General features: G+C 54.5%; 1 protein-coding gene across 4 annotated transcripts in view; it reads left to right on the forward strand.

The window, feature by feature from the left end:
• The window catches only part of SA1 (stromal antigen), a 219,519-nt gene that overhangs the window by 24,706 nt on the left and 169,653 nt on the right, over window positions 1-25,160 (forward strand). For all 4 annotated transcript variants that reach the window (XM_070084815.1, XM_053786269.2, XM_070084818.1 and 1 more), the window contains exon 2: window positions 967-1,210. In XM_070084815.1, coding sequence (XP_069940916.1) covers window positions 980-1,210 — 231 coding nt within the window. In that variant the 5' untranslated portion in view covers window positions 967-979. The remainder of the gene's footprint in view (window positions 1-966; window positions 1,211-25,160) is intronic.

A 25,160-nucleotide genomic window follows, 5' to 3' on the forward strand; every position in this document is an offset into this window, starting at 1 on the left:
AGACAACCAGGGGTCTATTGGTAATCCCCCTTGTGTGTGCTGGGAGGCAGTTGAACAGTCTTGGGCCCCTGACACTGTGTTGTCTCATAACGTGCTAGTGACACCCCTGCTTTTCATTGGGGGAATGTTGCATCGTCTGCCGAGTCTTTTGCTTTCGTTGTGAGTGATTTTCGTGAGCAAGTTTGGTACTAGTCCCTCTAGGATTTTCCAGGTGTATATAATCCTGTATCTCTCCCGCCTGCGTTCCAGGGAATACAGGTTCAGGAACCTCAAGCGCTCCCAGTAATTGAGGTGTTTTATCTCCGTTATGCGTGCCGTGAAGGTTCTCTGTACATTTGCTAGGTGGAGGAAGGAACCATACATAATTTTAAGATGAGGTTTGATAAAGCTCATGGAACAGGGACAGAGAGGACCTGGTAGCGATCAGCGAAGAGGCGGGGGCCAGAAGCGGTGACTCGACCCATGCAACCACAGTTAGGCGAGTACAGCTGGCTTACCGGTCCGCTCCTTTAAAATTAAGGTAGCAGCATCAAGAAGCAGCTGCTAAGATGAAGTCAGCATTGGATTGGAGAACATGACGAGATTGAATTTGAAAAGTGTTAAATGTTCAGCTGTTGAAGTGTGAGCAGGTTAATATTTAAAAGGATTCAGTGAAACTGGTTAGCCGGACTTGAGTTCTGGAGGTGGAAAGTTCAGTGTTTACACTCTGAAGAGAGGGGTGTGGATGCTGCGGTTTGTGGGGTCACGTGAACTGTGACATCATGCTTCTGGCAGGACAGTGTTTGAATGAATGAAGTGAAAGTAATTTAATTTTTGTTGGGTCACGGCAGGTGATTTTTTTTATTATGCACAAATTATATTGCTTATATATAGATGATAATCGATTCTGTACTTATAATTACCTTTGTGTGTTATGCAGCTTAAGAGAAGTTCCAGGAAAACTCACCTACCACTCATCATTTTCAGCCCTGATTACCAGATGGGATACAGTCAGCCATCTTATGAGCCGCCGCCTCATCAGCAACAGCCGCCTCAAACACCACAGCAGCAGCACCAAGTTTATACTCACCAGGAATATGAACAGCAGCAGCAGCAACCACCGCAGCAAGTTTACCAACAGCAGCAGCCACAAATACCAACTACCTATCAGTCTCACTATAGCCAGCCTCCACAACAGACTCCTCAGTATCAGCAACAACATACACCTCAGGTATGCTTATTATTTTGTTAGCACACCGGTCATCTCCCACTAAGGCAGGGTAACCCATAATAAAGAAACATATTCACTACCATTCATTCACTAGCTATCTTACTAGAGGTGTGCAGACAAATGGGTCTCCGAACTGCTTCAGACTGCAGGTACAGTTACTTTCCAAGACAAGACAAGACAAGAAAGTTTAGGTAAGACCCCTGTGGGGTGAGCGGGGAAGACGGGACAGGCGAAGTAAAGCTTTGGAGAGGAGTGTCCACAGTCGTAGAGAAAGTGCCAGGTCTTAACCCAGCAACTAGGCGCTTGTTAGGCAGGATTGGAGAAACAGGAGGAGCAGGCTGTGTTGCAACCGTCTTGTGGTAGTCGAAGGTCTTGAATCTTGAAAAGCTGGCAAAAGGCTAGGTCGCAGGGGAGGGCAGGCAGGTAGGAACATCACATGGGCAACTCACTGGTGGGTGTTATTGGAATGATTAAGGGGGCAGGTTTGTAGTGGAGCCATTTTCAGATTTATTGAAGCTGCTTCTGTAGAGGTGGTATAGTTTAGTCTTGTTACCAAAGGTGAAACGTAGAGGCTTGATGAACTTAAGAACTTGGCTAAGTGTGAAGTGAAGTGGTGGCTCGCAGGCATACTTGACTGTTCCGGCACTGAGGCCTTTGTAGAGCTCAGTGTAAGTCATGGTGTCAGCATTTGATGGAGAAGTGTAGAAGGTAAGGTTTTCCCATGAGAATGTACTGGAGTCATCAATATCTTCTTTGAAAGCAGATTCAGTAGGCGAGTCTACAGTGGTGCTGGCAGGTGACTGTGGGTTGGCAGGAACAGTGGAGAGGTGTGTTGGTGGTGTAGGTTGGGAGGCGATGGTGGAGGCAGAATAATCAGCGTCGGCGGTGGAAGTAGTTGTAGAAGTTTCGTGAACGGTTGTTTGGGCAAAAGGAGACAGGTCTGCAGGTGCAGTAAAGTTCACAACATTGGGAAGGATCTTGAGGATGTCGGCTGAAGGTGTGGAGTCCTGGAAATCGAAGGCAGGCATGTTGTTCAGATGGAATAGTTCGTTTATGGTGGTGTTAAAAGTGCCGGATTTTGCTGCATTTGCAAAGTGCACGTGCATACATCATGCAGTACAGCCGGCTGTCAGAAAACCCCGGGGGAAACCCAGAAGTGTCCGTGAAGGGATTTTAACCAGGAAAAGGGATTTGGTTTTTTGGGGTAAGGGGTATCCATCGTGTCGCAGGTTTTCTTTCCGATGGATGTCTTGATTTCTTTCGGGGAAAGGGGGAGGGATGATACTGTCGAGCGTTTGAGGCCAGAACTTTTCCCGCCTTCATGCATGGAGAATTAGAGATTGACAACCAAGTTCATGGGGGATTTTTCAGGGGGTGGAGGTGGGAGTTTTTTGGCTTAATCGTCCCCAGTGCAGGCGACCAGGAAGGCATTCTTGGGGAAATGATGTTACAGAACTTGATTTTGCGGGCCCGCTTTTCCCCCAACCCGGGGGTCGAAGGGGACTTTTTCCCGAGTTTAGCACGCCCCCCCTTTACCCCAACCCCACCCACCACCCCCACAAACACCCTACCCACACCCAGACAGACACCCCCTACCCGCCCCCCCAGACACCCATACCACCACCCCATGGGGACCCCATACCCCATCCCCCACACACCCATACCCCACCCCACAAACACCCATACCCCTTTCCCCAAAAACGTCCATACTCCCACCCCCACAAAAACCCATACCCCCCCCCCACAAAACCCATCCCCCACAAACACCCATACCTTTCCCCCCCACAAACCCATACTCCCCCCCAAAACCCCCCCAAAACCCAAACCCCCCCTAAACACACACCCCCCCCATCACCCCCTTTAAACAAGACACCCACAACTTCACCCCACACAACACACCCCACACACAAACATCCCACACAAAAACATCCCCACAAACACATCCCACAACCACACCCCCAAAAACACCAAACACACACCCCACAAAACACCCCACCAAAAAACACCCCACACAACACACCCCACAAAAACCCCAAACCCCCACAACAACCCCCCAATTCCCCACACAAACACTCCACACAAACATTCCCCACACAACAAAACCCCCACAACACACCCCCACAACACACCCTACACAACACACACCCCACACAACACACACCCCACACAAACACACCCCACACAACACACACCCACACAACACACCCCACACAAAACTCAAATTTTACACCACAACCCTTTCACAAAACACACCCACACAACACACCCAAAACAAAATTGGGCCAAAACACCCCCACAACACAAATAACAAAACACAAACACACAACACAAAAAACACAAACCCCCACAACACACCCCCCACAACACACCCACCCCAAACACACCCACACTCCTACACAACAAAACCCACACCCCCAAAAAACACACTTACACCCCCAAACACACCTCACACCCCCACACAACACACACCCCTACACAACACACCCCCACACCCACACATAACAAAACCACCCCCAAAACAAAAACACACCCCAACACCCCACACACAAAAAACACCCCCTTCACAAAACAACCCCCACAATTCACCCCCACAACACACACCCCACACACAACACAATTTAAAACAACACCACCCCCACACACAACACACCCCACCACAACACACACCCCACAAAAAAAACACACTCCCCCACAACACACACCCCAACACAAAAACACAACCCCTACAAAAACACCCCCACCACAACAACCCCCTCCACAACACACCCCACCCCCCAAAACACCCCACCACAACACACACCCCACCAAAAACACACCCCACTCCCAACACACCCCAATCACAACACACAACCCCCCTCAAACACACCCCACTCCCCAACACAAATTCTAAACAACACACAATTTACCACAAAAAACACCCCCCCACAACAAATCCCTACACAAAACAATCAAAAACCAAAAAAACACCCCACCACAACACACACCCCAAAAAAAACACAACCCCCACCCCAAAATCCCCAACAAAAACCCCCCACAACACAAAACCCTAACACAAAAAAAATTACAAAAAAATCCCACAAAACACAACACAAAAAACCCAAAAAACAACAACACACACCCTTTTTCACCCCCAACCACAATTTTCCCACAAAAAAACAACACAAAAACCCCCACACAAACATAAAAAAAAAACCCTTCACACAAAACACACCCCCCACACAACACACACCCTACACACAAAAAAAATTTTAAAACAAAAACATTCCCCAAAAACCCCACACACAAACACACCCCACACACAACCCCACCCAAAAAACCACACCCCAAAAAAACAAAAAAACCCCACAAAAACCCCACAAAACCCCAAAACAACCCAAAACACCCCCACAAAACCCCACACAAAACCCTCCCCAAAAACCCTCCAAAAATTTTCCCACATCCCAAACTGGCAAAACAAAACCCAAAACACAACACACACCCCACACACAACAAAAATTGGCCCCCCCCTGGCCCCACAAACCTCACAAAAAATTAAAAAACACCCCAAAAAATAAAAAAAAACAAAAACAACTCCTAAAAACACCCCCAAAAACACCCCACACACAAACACCCCCCACACCCAAAAAACACACCCCACACACAAACACACCAAAAAACCCTACAAAAAAAACACCCCAAAAATTCCCCGCCACCAAAAAAACACAAACACACCCCAAAACACAACCCCCCACACAAACACAAACCCCACACAACACACCCACAAACACACACCACAAAAACAACCCCCAAAAAACCCTACACACAACACACCCACACAACACAAAAACTTCCCTAACACAAAAAAAAATGCACAAAAAAAATACACACCCGCACAACAAAAAAAATGCCCCACACAACACACAATTCCTCACACACAAACACCCCACTCCTAAAAAACAACAAAAAATTTAAAAACACAAAACACAAAAAAACCCTACACACAACAACACCCCCCACAAAAAACACACACCAAACCAACACACCCCACCAAACCCCCACCCCCCCCACCCCAAAACACCCCACTTAAAATTTTAAAACAATTTCATAATTTAAATACAACACACAAAAACCCCACCCCACAAAAAAACACCCCCACACACAACAAAACACCCCACACAAAAACACACACCTACCCCAAACACACACCCCCACCCCCACAACAAAACACCCCACAAAAAACACACCCCAAAAAAACCCCCCCACACAACCCAAAAAAACCCCCCACCAAAACCCCCACCCCCCCACACCCCAAACCCCCAAAACCCCCACCCCAAAACCCCCAACCCACACCCCACCCCCCACACCCCACACACAACACAACACTCCCACAAAACAACACACACCCCACATACAAAACCCCCCACACAACACACCCCCCCACACAAAACCCCCAATTTTTACACACAACAAAACCAAAAAACTACAAAAACAACACCCTACACACAAACAAACCCCACAACCCCCAAAATAAAACCCCACACACAACCACAACCCCCCACACAACACACACCCCACAAAAACCCTTTTCACAACACACCCACACACAACACAATTAAAACACAACACACACCCCCACACACAACACACACCCCACACAACACACCCCCCCCAAAAAAACAAACAAAACACCACACCCCAACACACACCCCACCCAACAAAACACCCCACCCCACCCACAAAACCCCACCACAAAACACACTTGGCACCCAAAAACCCCCACACCCTAAAACACAACACACACCCTAAACCCCCAAAACCCCCTCCCCCCCTCCCCTCCAACCCCCGGGGCCCCAACCCCCACCCCACACCCCAAAACCCCCCACAACAACCCCCCCAAAACCCCCAACCCCCACACCCTTTCACCCCCCAAAACCCCTTTCTTACAGCAACCCCACAATTCACACTAACAACACACTTACACACAAAACACACCCTAAAAACACAAAAATTCCAACCCACAACAACACCCCACTTTTTTAAAAATTAAAAACCCCCCACAACACACACCCCAAAACCCCAACAATAAAACAAAACCTACCCACCAAAAACAATGCCATTCCCCACCCCCCAAATCACCACCCCAAAACCCTAAAATAATTCCCCCCCAAAGACCCCTCAAAAACCACCCCACAAAAAACCCCCCCAAAAACCTTCTTTCTAAGCCACCCCACAAAAAAACCACAAAAAAACCTTTAAAAACACTTTTTCACACCTTCACAAAACCTTCACACCCCAACAAAAACCCCACAAAAAACACAAAAACCCCCCCCACAACACACAACCCCCCCCACAAAACACACCCCACACACCCCACACACCCCACACACAACACCCCCACACACCCACACACCCCACCACACCCAAAAAAACCCAAAACAAAACCCACAACTCCCCCCACAAAAAAACAAAAACACTCTTAAAAACACCAACCCAAAGCACACAAACAAAACCCAACAAAAAACACACACCCCACAAAAACTCCACAACCCACACAACCCCACACCTTCACAACACAATTTAAAAATTTAAAACAAAAACATACATTACACCAACACACAACTCACACACCCCAAAAACACCCCACACACCAAAACCAATTTTACACACAACCCCACACCCCACACAAACACACAAAAACCCCACCCCACAACCCCACACCTACACACAACACACACCCCACACAACACACACCCACCCCACAACAAACCCCACACAAACACACACCCTAAAAACCCCAAACCCCACACCCCACACACCCCCCCCAAAAACCCCACACACCAAAACACCCCACCACCAAAACCCCACCTTTCAACACACACCCCACCCCACAACACACACCCCACACGGCCCCCCCAAAACAACTCCCAAAACCACCCCACACACAAAACCACCCCCAAAAAACCAACACCCCACACACACCCCACACACCAAAACACACCCCCACACACCCCACAAAACACCCTACACCCACACCCCACACCCACACACCCCACACCCCACACAATCCCCCAAAAAACCCCAATTACCCCACACAACCCCACACCCTACACACCCCACACACCCCACACACCCCACACACCCCCAAAAACCCCAAAATTCACACACCCCACACAAAAACCAAAACACCCCACACCCCACACCAAAAACCCCACACACCCCACACACCCCACACACAACACACCCCACAAACCCCCCAAACACACCTCCTACACAAAAAATACACCCACACCCCCAAACACACCCTCACACAAACACACCCTAAAACAAACCCAACCCCCAAAAACACACCCCCCCTACACACCCCCCCCAAAAACCACCCCACACAAAACCCCCCTCACAACACACACCCCCCACACAACACCCTACCACAAACACACCCCACCCCAAAAAATCCCCCAAAAACAATTTTCACAACACCACCCCATTTCACCAAACCCCACACCCACACCAACCCCCCACACCCCACACAATACACCCCCCCACAAACCCACACACCACTTCACACCCCACACAACAACACCCCCACCACACCCCACACACCCCCACCCCCCAAAACACCCCACACCCCCCCACACCCCTACACACCCCACACACCCCCACCCCCCCACACCCTCCCACACACCACACACCCCACACACCCCCCCCCCACCCCCCCCACACCCCCAAAACCCCCAACCCCTTACACACCCCCAAAACCCCACCCCCACACCCCAACATTAAAACCCCCACAAAACACACCCCACACACAAAACCCCACACACACCCCACACACACCCCACACACACCCCACACCCCCCAAAACACACACCCCACACACAACCCCCAACCCCCCACACAAACACCCCCCCTACACACAACCCCCACCCCCTCCCAACACACACCCCAAAACCCCAACACACACCCCACACAAAAAACCCCCACACCACACACCCCACACACAAAACCCACCCCCACACAAAACCACACCCCCTACAAAACACACCTTTCCGCCCCCACACACCCCACACACCCCTACACACCCCCACCACCCCTACACACCCCCACCCCCCACAACCCCCCCCCAAACCCCCCACACCCCCGGGCACCAACCCAAAACCACCCCACACCACTTTCACCCCCCACCAAACCCCCCACACCACCCCCAAACACCCCACACACACCCCCCACACACCCACACACACCCCACACACACACCACACACCCCACCACAATTTCACACCAAAAACACACACCACACACAACCACACACACACCACACACACCCCCACCCCACCCCACACACACCCCACACACCCCACACACCCACACACCCACACACCACCCCACTCCCACACACCCCACACACACCCCACACACCCCACACACCCCACACACCCCCACCCCACAACACACACACTACACACCCCCACACTAACGCACACACGCCACACCCCTACACCCCAAATCCACACTCCCACCCCCACACCCACACAAAAACACAAATTCCCACAAAAACCACACACAACACACCCCCACCCCACACCCAAAAACACCCCCACACACAACACACACCCTAAAAAAACACACAACCCCAAAACAACACACACCCCAAACACACCCCAACACAACACACAACCCTACACAAAAACACCCAAAAAACACCCCACACACAACACACCCCCAACACAACACACACCCCCCACACAACACACACCCCACACACAACCACACCCCAACAAAACCCCCACCCCTTCCACAAAACCCCCACCCCCACAAGCACCCAAAAACCCTCCCCACACCCTTTTTTTTTCACCAAACCCCCACACACACCCCACACAACCCCCCCCACCCCACACACCCCACACACCCCACACACAACACACACCCCACACACACCCCACACACAACACACACCCCATACACAACACACACCCCATACACAACACACACCCCACACCCAACACACACCCCACACCCAACACACACCCCACACACAACACACACCCCACAAAAAACACCCCACACACAACACACCCCCACCCCACACAACACACCCCCACCACAAAACACCCCCACTCAAAAACACACACCCCACTCACAACACACACCCCCCCACAACACACACCCCACCCCAACACACCACCCCACCCCCACACCCCCACACACCGACACGCACCCCACACACCCCACAAAAACCCCCCCCGGGCACGCACCCCCCCACACCTGACACGCACCCCCACACCTACACGCACCCCACACCCCCCCACCCCCCCACCTACACGCACCCCACAAGCACCCCGGGAGCACCCCCACACCCCACACACCCAAAACCCCCCCCCACACACCCCCCACACCCCCCCCCACACACCCCAACCCCCCCCACACACCCCAACCCCCCCCCACACACCCCACACCAAAACCCCCCCCCACACACCCACACACCACACACCCCCAACAAAACCCCACACACCCCCACCCCCACACCAAAACACCCCCACACCCTACACAACCCCACACACCAAAACACCCCCACACACCCCCACAAAACCCCCCCACCCACACCCCACACACAACAAAACACCCCCACACACAAATATAAAACCCCCCACACCCACACAACACACCCCACACACTACACACAACACACACCCCACACCCCACACACCCACCCCACAACACACCCCACACACACCCCACACAACCACACACCCCCCCAACACCCCAAAACACACCCCACACCCAACACACACCCAACACAAAAACACCCCACACACAACACACACCCACACACAACACACACCCCAATAAACACCCCACCCCACCACAACCCCACAAACCCCACACCCACCCTAACACAAAACCCTACACCACCCTAACACCCACACCACCCTACACACCCACACGTCACCCCACACACCCCACCCCCACCCCCACACACCCCCACAAAACCCCCCCACACCCACCCCACACCCCCCACCCCACACCCCCCCAAAACCACCCCACACCACCCCAAAACCCCCCCACACACCCCAAAACAAATTTAACAAACCCCACCCCCACAAAACACCCCACACCAAAACAACCCAAAAAACACACACACCCCTCACAACACACACCCCACACACAAAACCCCACCCCACACCCCACACACAACCCCACCCCACACACACCCCCACACAAACCCCCACACAAACCCCCACACACCAAAAACACCCCACACACAAAACCCCACCCCACACACCACACCCCCACACACAACCCCACACAAAACACACCCCACACAACACACACCCTACCCCAACCCCCCCCCAAAACACACCCCACACCCCCCACACACCCCCAAAACCCCCCCACACACCCCACACACCCCCCCCACCCCACACCACCCCCCAAAACCCCACCCCCCCCACCCCCCACAACCCCCCACCCCACACACCCCACACACCCCACACAACACCCCCACCCCACACACCCCACAACCCAAAACACCCCCCAAAAACACCCCCAAAACAAAACCCCATACACAACCCCCACACCCCCCACACCCCACACACCCCCACACACCCCCAAAACAAAACCCCCACACACAACCCAAACCCACACACAACACACACCCCAACAAAAACCCACAACCCCACACACAACACACAATTTTACACACAACCATACAACCCCCACACACCCAAAACCCCCACCCCACACCCCCCCCACCCCACACACAACACACCACCCACAAAACACCCCACAAACAACACAAATTCCCCCCACAACACACAACACCCCCAAAAAACACACACCTACACCCAACATCCCACACCCCCCAAAAACAAAACCCCACACACAACACACAACCCCCCACACAACACACACCCCCACAATGCACCCCACCCCACCACAACAACACCCCACCACAAAACACACCTACCACAACAACACCCCCCCAAGGGAAAACCCCCCCCCCACCCCCACCACCCCACACACCCCACCACCCAAAAAATACACCAATTTAAAAACTTACACCCACTCCCACACCCCCAACACCCAAACCCCCCCACCCACCCTCACACCCACCACCCCACCACCCCACACACCCCACACCCCCCTTACACCCCCCTTTAAAAACACTCCCACACCAAAACCCCACCCCCACCCCACACCACCCCACACACCCCACAAAACCCCCCCCACCACCCCACACACCCACCACCCCACACCACACACCCCACACACCCAACCCCCACACACCCTACACACCCCACACCTCACAAATCCCCCACCCTTCACAAAACCCCCACCCCACACCCACACACCCACACCCCAACACACACCCCCCACACACAACACACAATTCCCACAACAAAAACACCCCCACACAAAACACACCCCACACACCCCAACCCCCCACAAAACACACCCCACCACCCACACACCCCACCCAAAAAATCCCCACACCCCAATACACACAACCCCCCACAACACACACCCCCCCCACCCCACCCACACACCCCGGCCCACCCCACACCCCACCCCCCCACACACCCCACACACCCACAAACCCCCCACACCTACACCTACACACCCCACACACCCCCACCACCCCCCACCACCCCCCACCCCCCACACCCCCCCCCACCCCCCACCACCCCCCACACCACACCCCCCCCACACCCCCACACCACACACACCCTAACCCCCACACACCCCACACACCCACACCCACACACCACACACCCTACAAAACACACCCACAACCACACACCACACACCCCACACACAAAACCCCCCCAACACCAAAACACACACTAAACACACCCCACACACAAACCCCACACACACCCCACACACACCCCACACACAACCACACACAACCACACACACCCCACACAAAACACCCCACACACCCCACACACTAAAAACACACCCACCACAACACACACCCCAACACAAAACACCCCACACCCACCCCCAAAACACCCCACACCACACACAACACACACCCACACACAACACACACCCCACAAAAACACACACCCCACACACCCCCACACCACCCCACACACCCACACACCCACACACCCCACACACCACACCACCTACACCCCCCCACCCGCACCCCACACCCCCCCACCACCCCACACCACCCCACACACCCCACACCAAAAACCCCCCACCACACACCCCACACCCCACCCCCACACACCCCACAAAACCCCACACCTCAAAAAACCCCCACAAAAACCCACAAAACCTAAAAACACCCAAAACCCCAAAACACCCCCACACACCCCCCCAAAACACCCCCACACACCACACACCCCACACACAACACACACCCCACACACAACACAAAACCCCTCAACCCCCACTTGTACACAAACCCCAACAACACACACCCCAACACTTTTCACACCCCACACACAAACACACCCCCAAAACACACTTTCCAAAAACACAATCCCCTTTCACAACACACACCCCACACAAAAAAACCCCCACACCCCACACACAAAACCCCACACCACCCCCACACCCCACACACAACCCCCACACACAACCCCACACCCCAAAACCCCAAAACACACCCCCCACACACAAATCCCCCACACACCCCACCACACACCCCCACACCAACACCCCCACACCACACACCCCCCACCACACACCCCCACCACCCCCACCCCCACCACCCCCCACACCCCACACCACCCCACACAACACACCACCCAAAAACACCCCCCCACCCCCCCACACCCCCACACCCCCACCCCCACACCCCACACACCCCCACCCCCCACACCCCCCCACACACCCCCACACCCCCCACACAAAACACCCCCCACAAAAAACACCACACACACACCCCACACACCCCACACACCCCACACACCCTGGGGACCCCCACACCACACACCCCCACCAACCCCCAACCTACACACAACCCCACACTCCCACACCCTTACAACCCCCCACACAACCCACACAAAACACACCCCACACACACAACCCCAACCCCCCCACCACACAACACACACCCCACACACAAAAAACACCCCACACAAAACCACCCCCACAAACACACCCCCACACCACACCCCCACAATAAAAACACCCTAACCCCAACAAACACCCCACACACAACACACACCCCACACACAAAACCCCCCCCCACAAATAAACAAATTTCCCCTACACAAACACAACCAAATTAAAACAACTACACCCCCAAAACACACTCCCACACACAACAACACCCCACCACCCAAAAAACCCCACACCAAACCCCCCACACCCCACACCCCCCAAAACTTACAACCCCCAAAACCACACCCCCCCACCCCCAAACACACACCCCCCACACCCCACACAAAACCCCACACACCCCCACCCCCAACCCACACACTCCACCCCCCACAAAACACCCCCCCACACACAACACAAACACACCCCACACACAACACACCCAACACCCCACAACACACACCCTTCCCCCTCCAAAACCCCCCACTCCCAAAACACCCCCCACACCCCCCCCCACACACCCCACACCCCCCCACACACCCTACACCCCCCCACAAAACCCCACAACACACCCTACACCAAAACCCCAAAACCACACGCAAAACCCACCACCCCACACCCCACACACCCCACACACCCCACACACCCCCAAAACTTTCCCCCACACACCCCACACACCCCACACACCCTACACACAACCCCACCCCACACACAACACACCCCACCACCCCACCCCACCCCACCCCACACCCCACACACCCCACACCCCACACCCCACACACCCCACACACCCCACACCCCACACACCCCCACAAAAAACCCCCACACAAAACACACCCCCACACCCCAACCCACAAACCCCCACACAACCCACCCGGGAAACAACACCCTTGGGCCCCACAAACACCCCCACCCCACACAACACACACCCCACACAAACACCCCACACACAACACACACCCCCACACACCCCCAAAACAAAACCCCCCAACAAACACACCCCAACACAACACACACCCCCACACAACACACACCCCACACACAAACACACCCCCCCCCCACAACACACACCCCACACACAACAACAACCCTACAAACCCACAAATCACCCAACAACATACACCCACACAAAAACACAACCCCACACAAAACACACTTCACACAAACACAAAAACCCCACACAAAAACCCCCCACACCCTCCACAAAACCCCACACCCCCCCACCCCCCCACACCTTTCCCCCACACCCCACACCCCCCCAAAACCCCAAAAACCCCCCCCCCAAAAACCCCAAAACAACACCAAATCCCTACACCCCACAAAACCCACACACCCTTTCACAACACACACCCTACCCCACACCCCCACACCCCACACCCTACACAAAAACACCCCACACACAACACACCCCCACACACAACACACACCCCACACACAACACACACCCCACACAAAAACACACAATTCACAAAATCCCCACACCCCACACACAAAACACACCCCACCACCCCAACAACACCCCCTTCACAAAACACCCCCACAAACACACCCCCTACAAAACACAAACACCCACACACCCAAAACCAATTTTCCCCCACAAATAACCCCCCCACACACCAAAACACACCCCACACACCAACCCCCCACAATTCTACACGCAATTTTACACCCCAAGCACCCCACACACCCCACCCCACCCCAAACCCCCCCACCCCCCCAAAGACCCCACACGCACCCCACACCCCCCACCCCCCACACCCCACACACCCCACACACCCCCACCCCACACACCCCACACCCCACACCCTCACACCCCCCCAAAAAACCCCACACACAAACACAAAACCCACACACAACCCCCACACCCCACACAAACACACCCCAAAACACCCCACACACACCACCCCCACAACCCCCAAAAACCCCCCACACCCACACACCCCACACACCCTCCACAACCCCACACAAAAACCCCCACAACCCAAAACCCCCAACCCCCACACAAACACACCCCCCACAAAAACCCCCAACCCACAAAAACCACACACCCCTACACACCCCCAAAAACACCCCACACAACACACCCCACACACAAACACACAAACCCCCACACAAAACACCCCCACACCCCCCACCACACCCCACACACACCCCACACACACCCCACACACACCCCACCCCACACCCCACACACACCCCACACACCCACCCACACACACCACACACACCCCACACACACACCACACACACCCACAAAAACCCCACACCCCCCACACACCCCACAACCCCACACACAACCCCACACACACCACACACACCCCCACACTACACACAACCCCCACACAAACCCCCCATAACACAAAAATTTCACCCCACCAAAAACACCCCACAAAAACAACCCCACACAAGCCCCACACCCCCACAATTTTCCACACACACGAACCCCCCAAAAACAAAAAACCCAACACCAAAACACACCCCCACACACACCCCACACACCCCACACACCCCACACACCCACACACCCCACACACAACACACAACCCACCCCACAAACTCACACACCACACACCCACACAAAAACCCCCCACACCACAAAACCCCCCACCCACACACAAAAACACACCCCCCACACCCCACACACCCCACACACAACACACACCCCACACACACCCCACACACAAAACCCCACTTAACACAAAACACACCCCAACACAACACAAAATTTTCACACAACACACACCCCACACAACACACACCAACCCCCCACAACAACACCCCACTCCAAAAACAGTATAAAACCCCCCCACAACACACACCCCACCACAAACACACCCCACACCCCCACACCCCACACCAACCCCCCACACCTAACAATTCTCCCCCTACACCACCCCCGCACCCCACACACCCCACACCCCCCCACACACCCCCAAAACCCCCCCACACCCACCCCACACCCCCCCAACCCCCACCCCCCCCACCCCACCCCACACACCCCAACCCCCCAACCCACACCCCTACACAACCCCCCACCTTCTAATACACCCACACACCCCACACACCCCACACAATTTCCCCCCCCAAACACACCCCACACACAAAACACACCCTACACAACCCCCACACACCCCAATCACCCCAAAACACCCCACCACAACACACACCCCACCACCCCAAAACACACCCCACCACCCCAAAACACACCCCACACACCGACACACCCCACACACCTACAAAACCCCCCCCACACCCCACACACCACACCACCCCACCACCCTTAACCCCACCCCACACCCCCACACAAAACCCACACCACCCCACACGCACCCCAAAACCAAAACCCCACACCACCCCCACCAAAACCCCCCCACCACCCCAAAAAACCCCACAAATCCCCCCCACACCCCAAAACACCCCACACACCCCACACACACCCCACACACCCCACAAAAACCCCACACCCCACCCCAACCCCACACCCCACACACCACACCCCACACAACCCCCACACCCCACACCCCACACACAAAACACACAAACACCACACACACCCACACAATTACACACAACCACCCACACACCCACACACAACACACCCCAAAAACACAACCACAACCACACACCCCAAAACAACACCCCACACACAACCCACAACCCACACACAACACACACCCCACACACAACACACACCCCACACACAACCCACACACAACACACACCCCACACACAACACACCCCACACACACCACACACAACACACACCCCACACACCTCACACACCCCACACACAACACACCCCACACACACCCCACACACAACCCACACAACACCCCCCCACACAAACCCAACCCCAAAAAACACACCCCCCCCAGCCCCACACCCCACACACCCCACACACACACCACCCCCACAAAAACCCCCCAACACAAAACACACCCCACACACACCACCCCCCACACACACCTTTCACCAAAACACACCCCCCACAAAACACACCCACACAAAATACCCCCCAACACCAAAACACACCCCACACAAAACCCACCCCCACACCCCCCACAAAATTCCCCCCCCACCCCCCCACAAAACACACACACCCCCCCCACAAAACCCCCACAACCCCCCCCACAAAACACACACCCCACAAAACACACCCCCACCCACCCCCACAACACTCCCCCCACAACACACTCCCCCCACAACACACTCCCACCCACACACCCCAAAACCACCCCACACACCCCACACCACCCACACACCCCACCACCCCACACAACCCCCCAACCCTACACAACCCCCACACCCCCCAAAACCCCCCCCCACCCCAAAACCCCCCACCCACCCCACACCCCAACCCCCACAACTCCCATTTCACAACACACCCCACACACCCCAAAACACCCCAACAAAACACACCCCACACACAACCACACACTTAAAACACCCCCACACCCCCACACACACCCCACACAACCCCCACACCCCACACACCCACACACCCCACACACCCCACAAAACCCCCAAAAACACCCCACACACAACCCACAACCCCCCACACAACCCCCACACCTTTACCACACAACCACAATAAAACCCCACCCCACAACACACACCCACACACAACACACACCCCACCACAACACACACCCCACCAAAAACCCCCCACACCCCACCACAACACACCCCACCACAACACACAACTTTACAAAACACACCAATTTTACAACAAAACACCCCACCAAAACACACACCCCACCACAACACCTCCCAAAAAAAACACCCACACCACCCACACACCCCACACCAAAACCCCACACACCTCACCACCCCACGCCCCCACCCCCCCACACGCACCCCACACACCCCACACGCACCCCAAAGACCCCACACGCACCCCAAAGACCCCACACGCACCCCACACCCCACACACCCCACACACCCCACACACCACTCACCCCACACCCTTTTCACACCCCACACACCCACACACCCCCCACAACCCCAACCCACAAAACCCCACACACTCCCCAACCCACACCCCCACACAACCCCCACCACCAAACACTCACAAATTTTTCACACAAAAACACACCCCACACAATCACACACCCCACACAACCCCACACACCTACACACCCCACACACAAAACCCCACCCCCACACAAAACCCCACACACACACCCCCCACACAAAACAAAACCCACACACAACCCCACAACCCACACACACAACCCCACACACCCCCACACACACCCCACCCCACACACACCCCACAACACCCCACACACACACCCCCACACCCCAAAATCACCACATAAACCCCACCACACCAAACACACACCCACACACACCACACACACACCACACACACACCACACCACCCCAAAACACCCCACACACCACACACCCCACACACAAAACACACCACACACACCCCACACACACACCACCACACACCCACACAACACACCCCACACCCCACCACCCCACACACTCCCCCACCCCACACCCAACAACCCACACAACCCCCAAACCCCCACACACCCCACACACCACACCCCCAACACAACACACACCTCCCAAAACAAAACACACACCCCACCCCAAAACAACCCCCAAAAAAAAACACACCCCCCACCCCACACAACCAAAACACACCCCACACAATACACACACACCCCACACACACCCCACACACAACACACACCCACACCCCACCCCACACAAAACACCCTACACACAAAACACACACCCCAACACCAAAACACACCCAAAACAAAACACCACACACACAACCCCACCCACACACAAAACACTCCCACAAAACCCCCAACACACAAAACACCCTTAAAACACAAATAAAACTACACACAACCCCCCACACTCACAAAAAACACAAAACAACACACACCCCCCACAAAACCCCCACACCCCACACAACCCCACACCCCAAAAACACCCCCACACCCCAAAACACCCCACACCCCACACACAACACACACCCCACAATAAAACAACCCCTACACACAAACACCCAAAACACACACACCCAACACAACCAACCCCACACACAACACACACCCCACACACAACAACACCCCAAAACAACACACAACCCAACACAAATACACACTTCCCACAAAAACCCCCAAAATTCACAAAACAACCCAAACACAACCACACCCCACACACAACCCCCACAACCCCCCCCACAACACAAAACCCCACCCCACAACACACACCCCACCCCAAAACACACCCCACCCCAACACACCCCCACACACCAAAACCACCCCACCCCAAAACCACCCCACACACCCCACACACCCGACACGCACCCCACACACCCCACACGCACCCCACACACCCCACACGCACCCCACACACCCCACACGCACCCCACACACCCCACACACCCCACACGCACCCCAAAGACCCCACACGCACCCCACACCCCACACACCCCACACACCTCACACCCCACACACCACACCCCACCCCACACACCCCACACACAACACACCCACAAAAACACACACAAAACACACCCTACAAAACCCCAAACAAAACCTCCCACAAAACACCCCACACACCCCACACACACAGCACAACCCCACAACCCCAAACCCCCACACACCCCACCCCACAACCCCCCAACCCACACACAAACACACCCCACACAAAACCCACAACCCCACACAACCCACACACAAACAACACCCCACACAACCACAACCCCCCACACACCCCAAAACAAAACCCCCACACAACCCCACACCCCCCCAACCAAAAACACACACCCCACACAACCCCCAAAACAACCCCCCCAAAACACAACACACACCCCACACAATTTTACAACCCCAAAACACAATTCACAACCCACACCCACACACAAATTACACCCACAACAAAACACACCCCACACACCCAAAACACACCCCCCACAACCCCACCCACACACCACACACCCCACACCCCAACACACACCCACAAAACAAAACACACCTTTTTTTTAACACCCCACACACCCCACACCCCCCACACCCCCCCACAAAACCCCCCCAAAACCCTCACCACCCCCAAAACCCCCACAAAACCCCCCCACACCCCACACACCCACACCCCCACACACCCCACAAAACCCTACACACCACCACCCCAAAACACCACCCCCCCCCACACACCCACACACCCCAAAACAAAACCCCCCACCCTACACAAACACACCCCACACACAACAAAACACACCCCCCACAACCACAACAAAACACCCCACACACAACAACACCCCCAAAACAAAAACACCCCCACACAACCACACCCCAAAACACCCCCACACCCACACAAAACCCCCCTTTCCACCCTTTCACACCCCCCACACACAACACACCACCCCACACACAACACACACCCCTACAAAACACCCCACACCCCAAAATCAACCCCCCACACAACAAAACACCCCACACCCCAAACACACACCCCACACAACAACACCCCACACAAACACACCCCAACACAACCCCCCACAAAACACCCCACACAAAACCCCCCAACCCCGCAAAAACACCCCCTCACACCCCACACCCCCCACACCACACACCCCCCAATACACACCCCCCTTAACACACCCCACACACAAACACCACCCCACACACCTAACCACCCCACACACCACAAAAAGGGACCCCACACACCCACACCCCCCCACACACCCCACACCACCCCACACCCCACACCCCCCCACACACCCCACACGCCCCCACAAAACCCCCCCACCACCCCAAACCCCAAAACACCCCACACCCCACACAAAAACCCCCACACCCCACACACAACACCCCCCCCCCACACACCCCAAAACAAAACCCCACCCCACCCCACACCCCACACAAAACCCACCCCACACACAACCCCACACCCCAACACCCACACACCCCTACACAAAAAACACAAAAACCCAAAACAAAATACACCCCACACAACACCCCCACACACAACCCCACAAACACACAACCCCCAAACACCCACACCAAAACACAAAAACCCCCCAACCCCACACCTCCACACACAAAAGCACACACCCCCACACCCCACACCCACACACCCCACACACCCCCACCCCCACACACAACACCCCCACCCCACACACAACACACCCCCACACAACACACACCCCATACAAAAAACACACCCCATCACAACACACACCCATCACAACCCCAAAAAACCCCCAATTCACCCCACAACCCCCACCACCCCACACCCCACGCACCCCCACGCACCCCACACCCCACGCACCCCAAAGACCCCACACCCCCACACCCCCCCACAATTTGGCCCCACCCTCACACTACAAAAACTCCACACACCCCCCCCACACACCCCCACACCCACACACCCCAAAAACCCAACCCCAAAACACACAACACCCCACACACACCCCACCCACCCCACCCCACACCCCAACACACCCACACACCCCACACACCCCACCAACACACACACCCCACACACAACCCACAACCCACACACAACCCCACCCCACACAAACCCAACCCACACAACAACAAAAACACCCCACACAACCCCCCACCCAAAAAACCCCCACACAACCCACATAAACACAACCCCCCCCCAACACACCCCACAAAACAACCCCCCCACACCCCAAAATTAAATTTACACCCCCACCCCCACACAAACACACACCCCACACACCCCACACCCCCACACAAAACCCCCCACAACAAAACACCCCACACACACCCCACACACAAACCCCCAACAACCCACAACAACACACACCCCCAAAACACACCCCACAAAAACACCTACACACAAAACCCACCCCACACCAAAACACACCCCACACCCCAACACACCCCACAAAACACACCCACACAACCCCACACACCCCACACACACCACCCCCCACACCACACACCCCCCCCAAAACACACCCCACACCCCAACCCCACACCCCACCCCAAAACACACCCACCACAACCCCACAACCCCCCACACCCAAAACCACCCCAACCTACACCACCCAAAAACAACTACACACCCCACGCCCCCCCACCCACCCCACCTTCCACAAACACCCCACCCCACACCACCCCCCACACCAAAACCACCCCACACACCCCACACCACCCCACCACCCCACACCAACCCCACACACCCCCCAAAACCACCCCTACACAAAACACAACCAAAACAAAACTCCCCCCCACACACAAAAACACCACCACAAAACACCCCACACAAACAAAACCACATACAACCCCAATTCCACACAACCCCCAACACCCCCACACACAACACACACCCCACACAAACACACCCCACACAAAACACACCCCAAAAAACAACCCCAAAACACAACACACACCCCCACACAACAACCCAAAAACAACACACACACCCCAATTTCAAACACACACCCCACCAAAAACACCACCCCACCACAACACACACCCCACACACAACACACACCCCACACACAACACACACCCCAACACAAAACCCCCCCACCTACACACCCCACCACCCCACACACCCCACCAAAACACAAACCACAACAACCCCCCCACACAACAAAACCCACCCCAAAACCCCAAACCCCCCCAAAACACACCCCCCCCCAAAACACCCCCCACACCCCCCCCACCCCCACACCCCACACCACACCCCACACACCACACCCCCCACACACCCCACACCACCCCACACACCCCCACCCCCAACACCCCACACCCCCCACACCCCCCCACACCCCCCACACCCCCCACACCACCCACACCACCCCCACCCCCCCACACCACCTCCCACACCCCACCCCACACACCCCACACACCCCACACACCCCAAACCCCACACCCACACCCACACACCCACACACCCTACACACACACCCCACACACCAACCCACACACACACACCCCACACACCACACACACACAACAACAACCACACACAACACACACACACACCCACACACAACACACCCACACCATTTCACACAACACACACCCCACACACCTTCACACACCCCACACACAACAAACCCCCCAAAAAAAAAACCCACACACAAACAAAAAACCCCAAAAAAACCCCACCACCCACACCCCACACCAAAACCCCACCCCAACACAACAACCCCCCACACAACACACCCCACACACAAAACACACCCCACCACAACACACAACCCCCTACAAAACACCCCCCTTAAACACACACCCCACACCACCCAAAACACCCACACCACCCCACACATTCAATTCAATTTACACCCCCTTTCACACCCCCCACACCCCCCAACCCCCACCATCCCCCAAAACCCCCCAAAAACACCCTTCACACACACCCCCACACACCCCCCACACACCCCCCAACCCCAAACCCACCCCAAAAAAATCCTTGGGGGGGGAAAAACCCCCCACACCCCCAACACACAACCCCCCAAAAACCAACAACAACCACAACCCAAACACACCACACCCGGAAACAACCCCACACCCAAACCCAACAAGGGAAAACACCAACCCACACCACCAACACCAAAACAAACAAACCCCAACAACAAACCAACCATTAAAATAAATTTCCCAAATTAAAAATCAACCCCACACACCCAAAAAAAAACAAAAACACCTTCAAAAACCCCCAAAAACAAATTAAAACAATTTTCCCAAATTACACAAAAAGGACACACAAAACCCCCCAAAACCCCAATTTGGGAAACCTCCACAACCCCCAAAAAACCATTTTAAACCCCCAAATCCCAAAAACAACAAAAAAACCACCAATTCCTAACACAAAACCCAACACCACCCCGGGGACCCAAATAACAAAATTATACACAAAACAAATTTTTTACAAAAAATTAAAACAAACTTTTCAAAAACCAAATTTTAAATTTAAAAAAACCCCCCCACAACACAACCCCCCAAAAAAACACCCAAACAACACACCCCCACCAAAATTTCCCACAAAAACCCAACATTACCCAAAAACAAGGGACAAGAAATTACCACAACCAAAACCTATAAACCAAACCCCATTCCAACAAACCCCCTACAAAAAAAAATGAACCCCGCACCCCCCCAACACCCGGGGGGGAAGAAACAAACAGGGAAAAAAACCCCTTGGGGGCCCCCCAAATTAAACAAACCCCCCAAGACCCCAAAAACAGGAACCCCCCAAAGAAAACCCTTTCAAAAAACCCAGTGGAATAAACTTTTAAACAATCTAATTAAACCAACCCCTTTAAAGACATAATATTACCAAAAACAAACCCCAAATTTTCCAAAACAAATAAAAAAACCAATCCCACACCAAACAACAAAACCCAAAAATTCTAAAAAAAAAAAAACAAAACCCAAAAAAAACATTTAACCAAAAAAACCCCCAAAAAAGGGAACTCCCAACACAAATAAAAAAACAACACCCCCACCCCAAACCACACCCAAAAACAACACCAATTTAACAATAAAAAAAAAGAAAACGAAATCCAAATTTAAACCCAACAAAATCCAAAAATTCTACAAAAAAACCCCAAAAAAAACACCCCCCAACACACATCACACAAAACCAATTTAAAACCCCCCTAACAAACCCCAAAACAACCCAAACACCCCACCCAAAACAAACCCTACACCAAACCCCCCAAAAAACAAACCACCCCCCAAACAAAAAACAATTGGGGGAAACAACAAAACCACAAAAAAAACATGAAAAAAATTACACACAACACCCCTGAAATACAAAAAGAACATTTTCTTAAAAAGGGGTTAAATGGAAAAATATCTTAAACAGGCCCCGGTTTCTTTAAAACCTTTAAAAAATTGGTTATAAGGGGAAAAAAGGAAGGGCAAAAGGGGGGGGGGGACGCACGACC

This window comes from Cherax quadricarinatus, chromosome 14 (genome assembly GCF_038502225.1).
Source record: "Cherax quadricarinatus isolate ZL_2023a chromosome 14, ASM3850222v1, whole genome shotgun sequence".
NCBI classification, from domain to species: Eukaryota; Metazoa; Arthropoda; class Malacostraca; order Decapoda; family Parastacidae; genus Cherax; species Cherax quadricarinatus.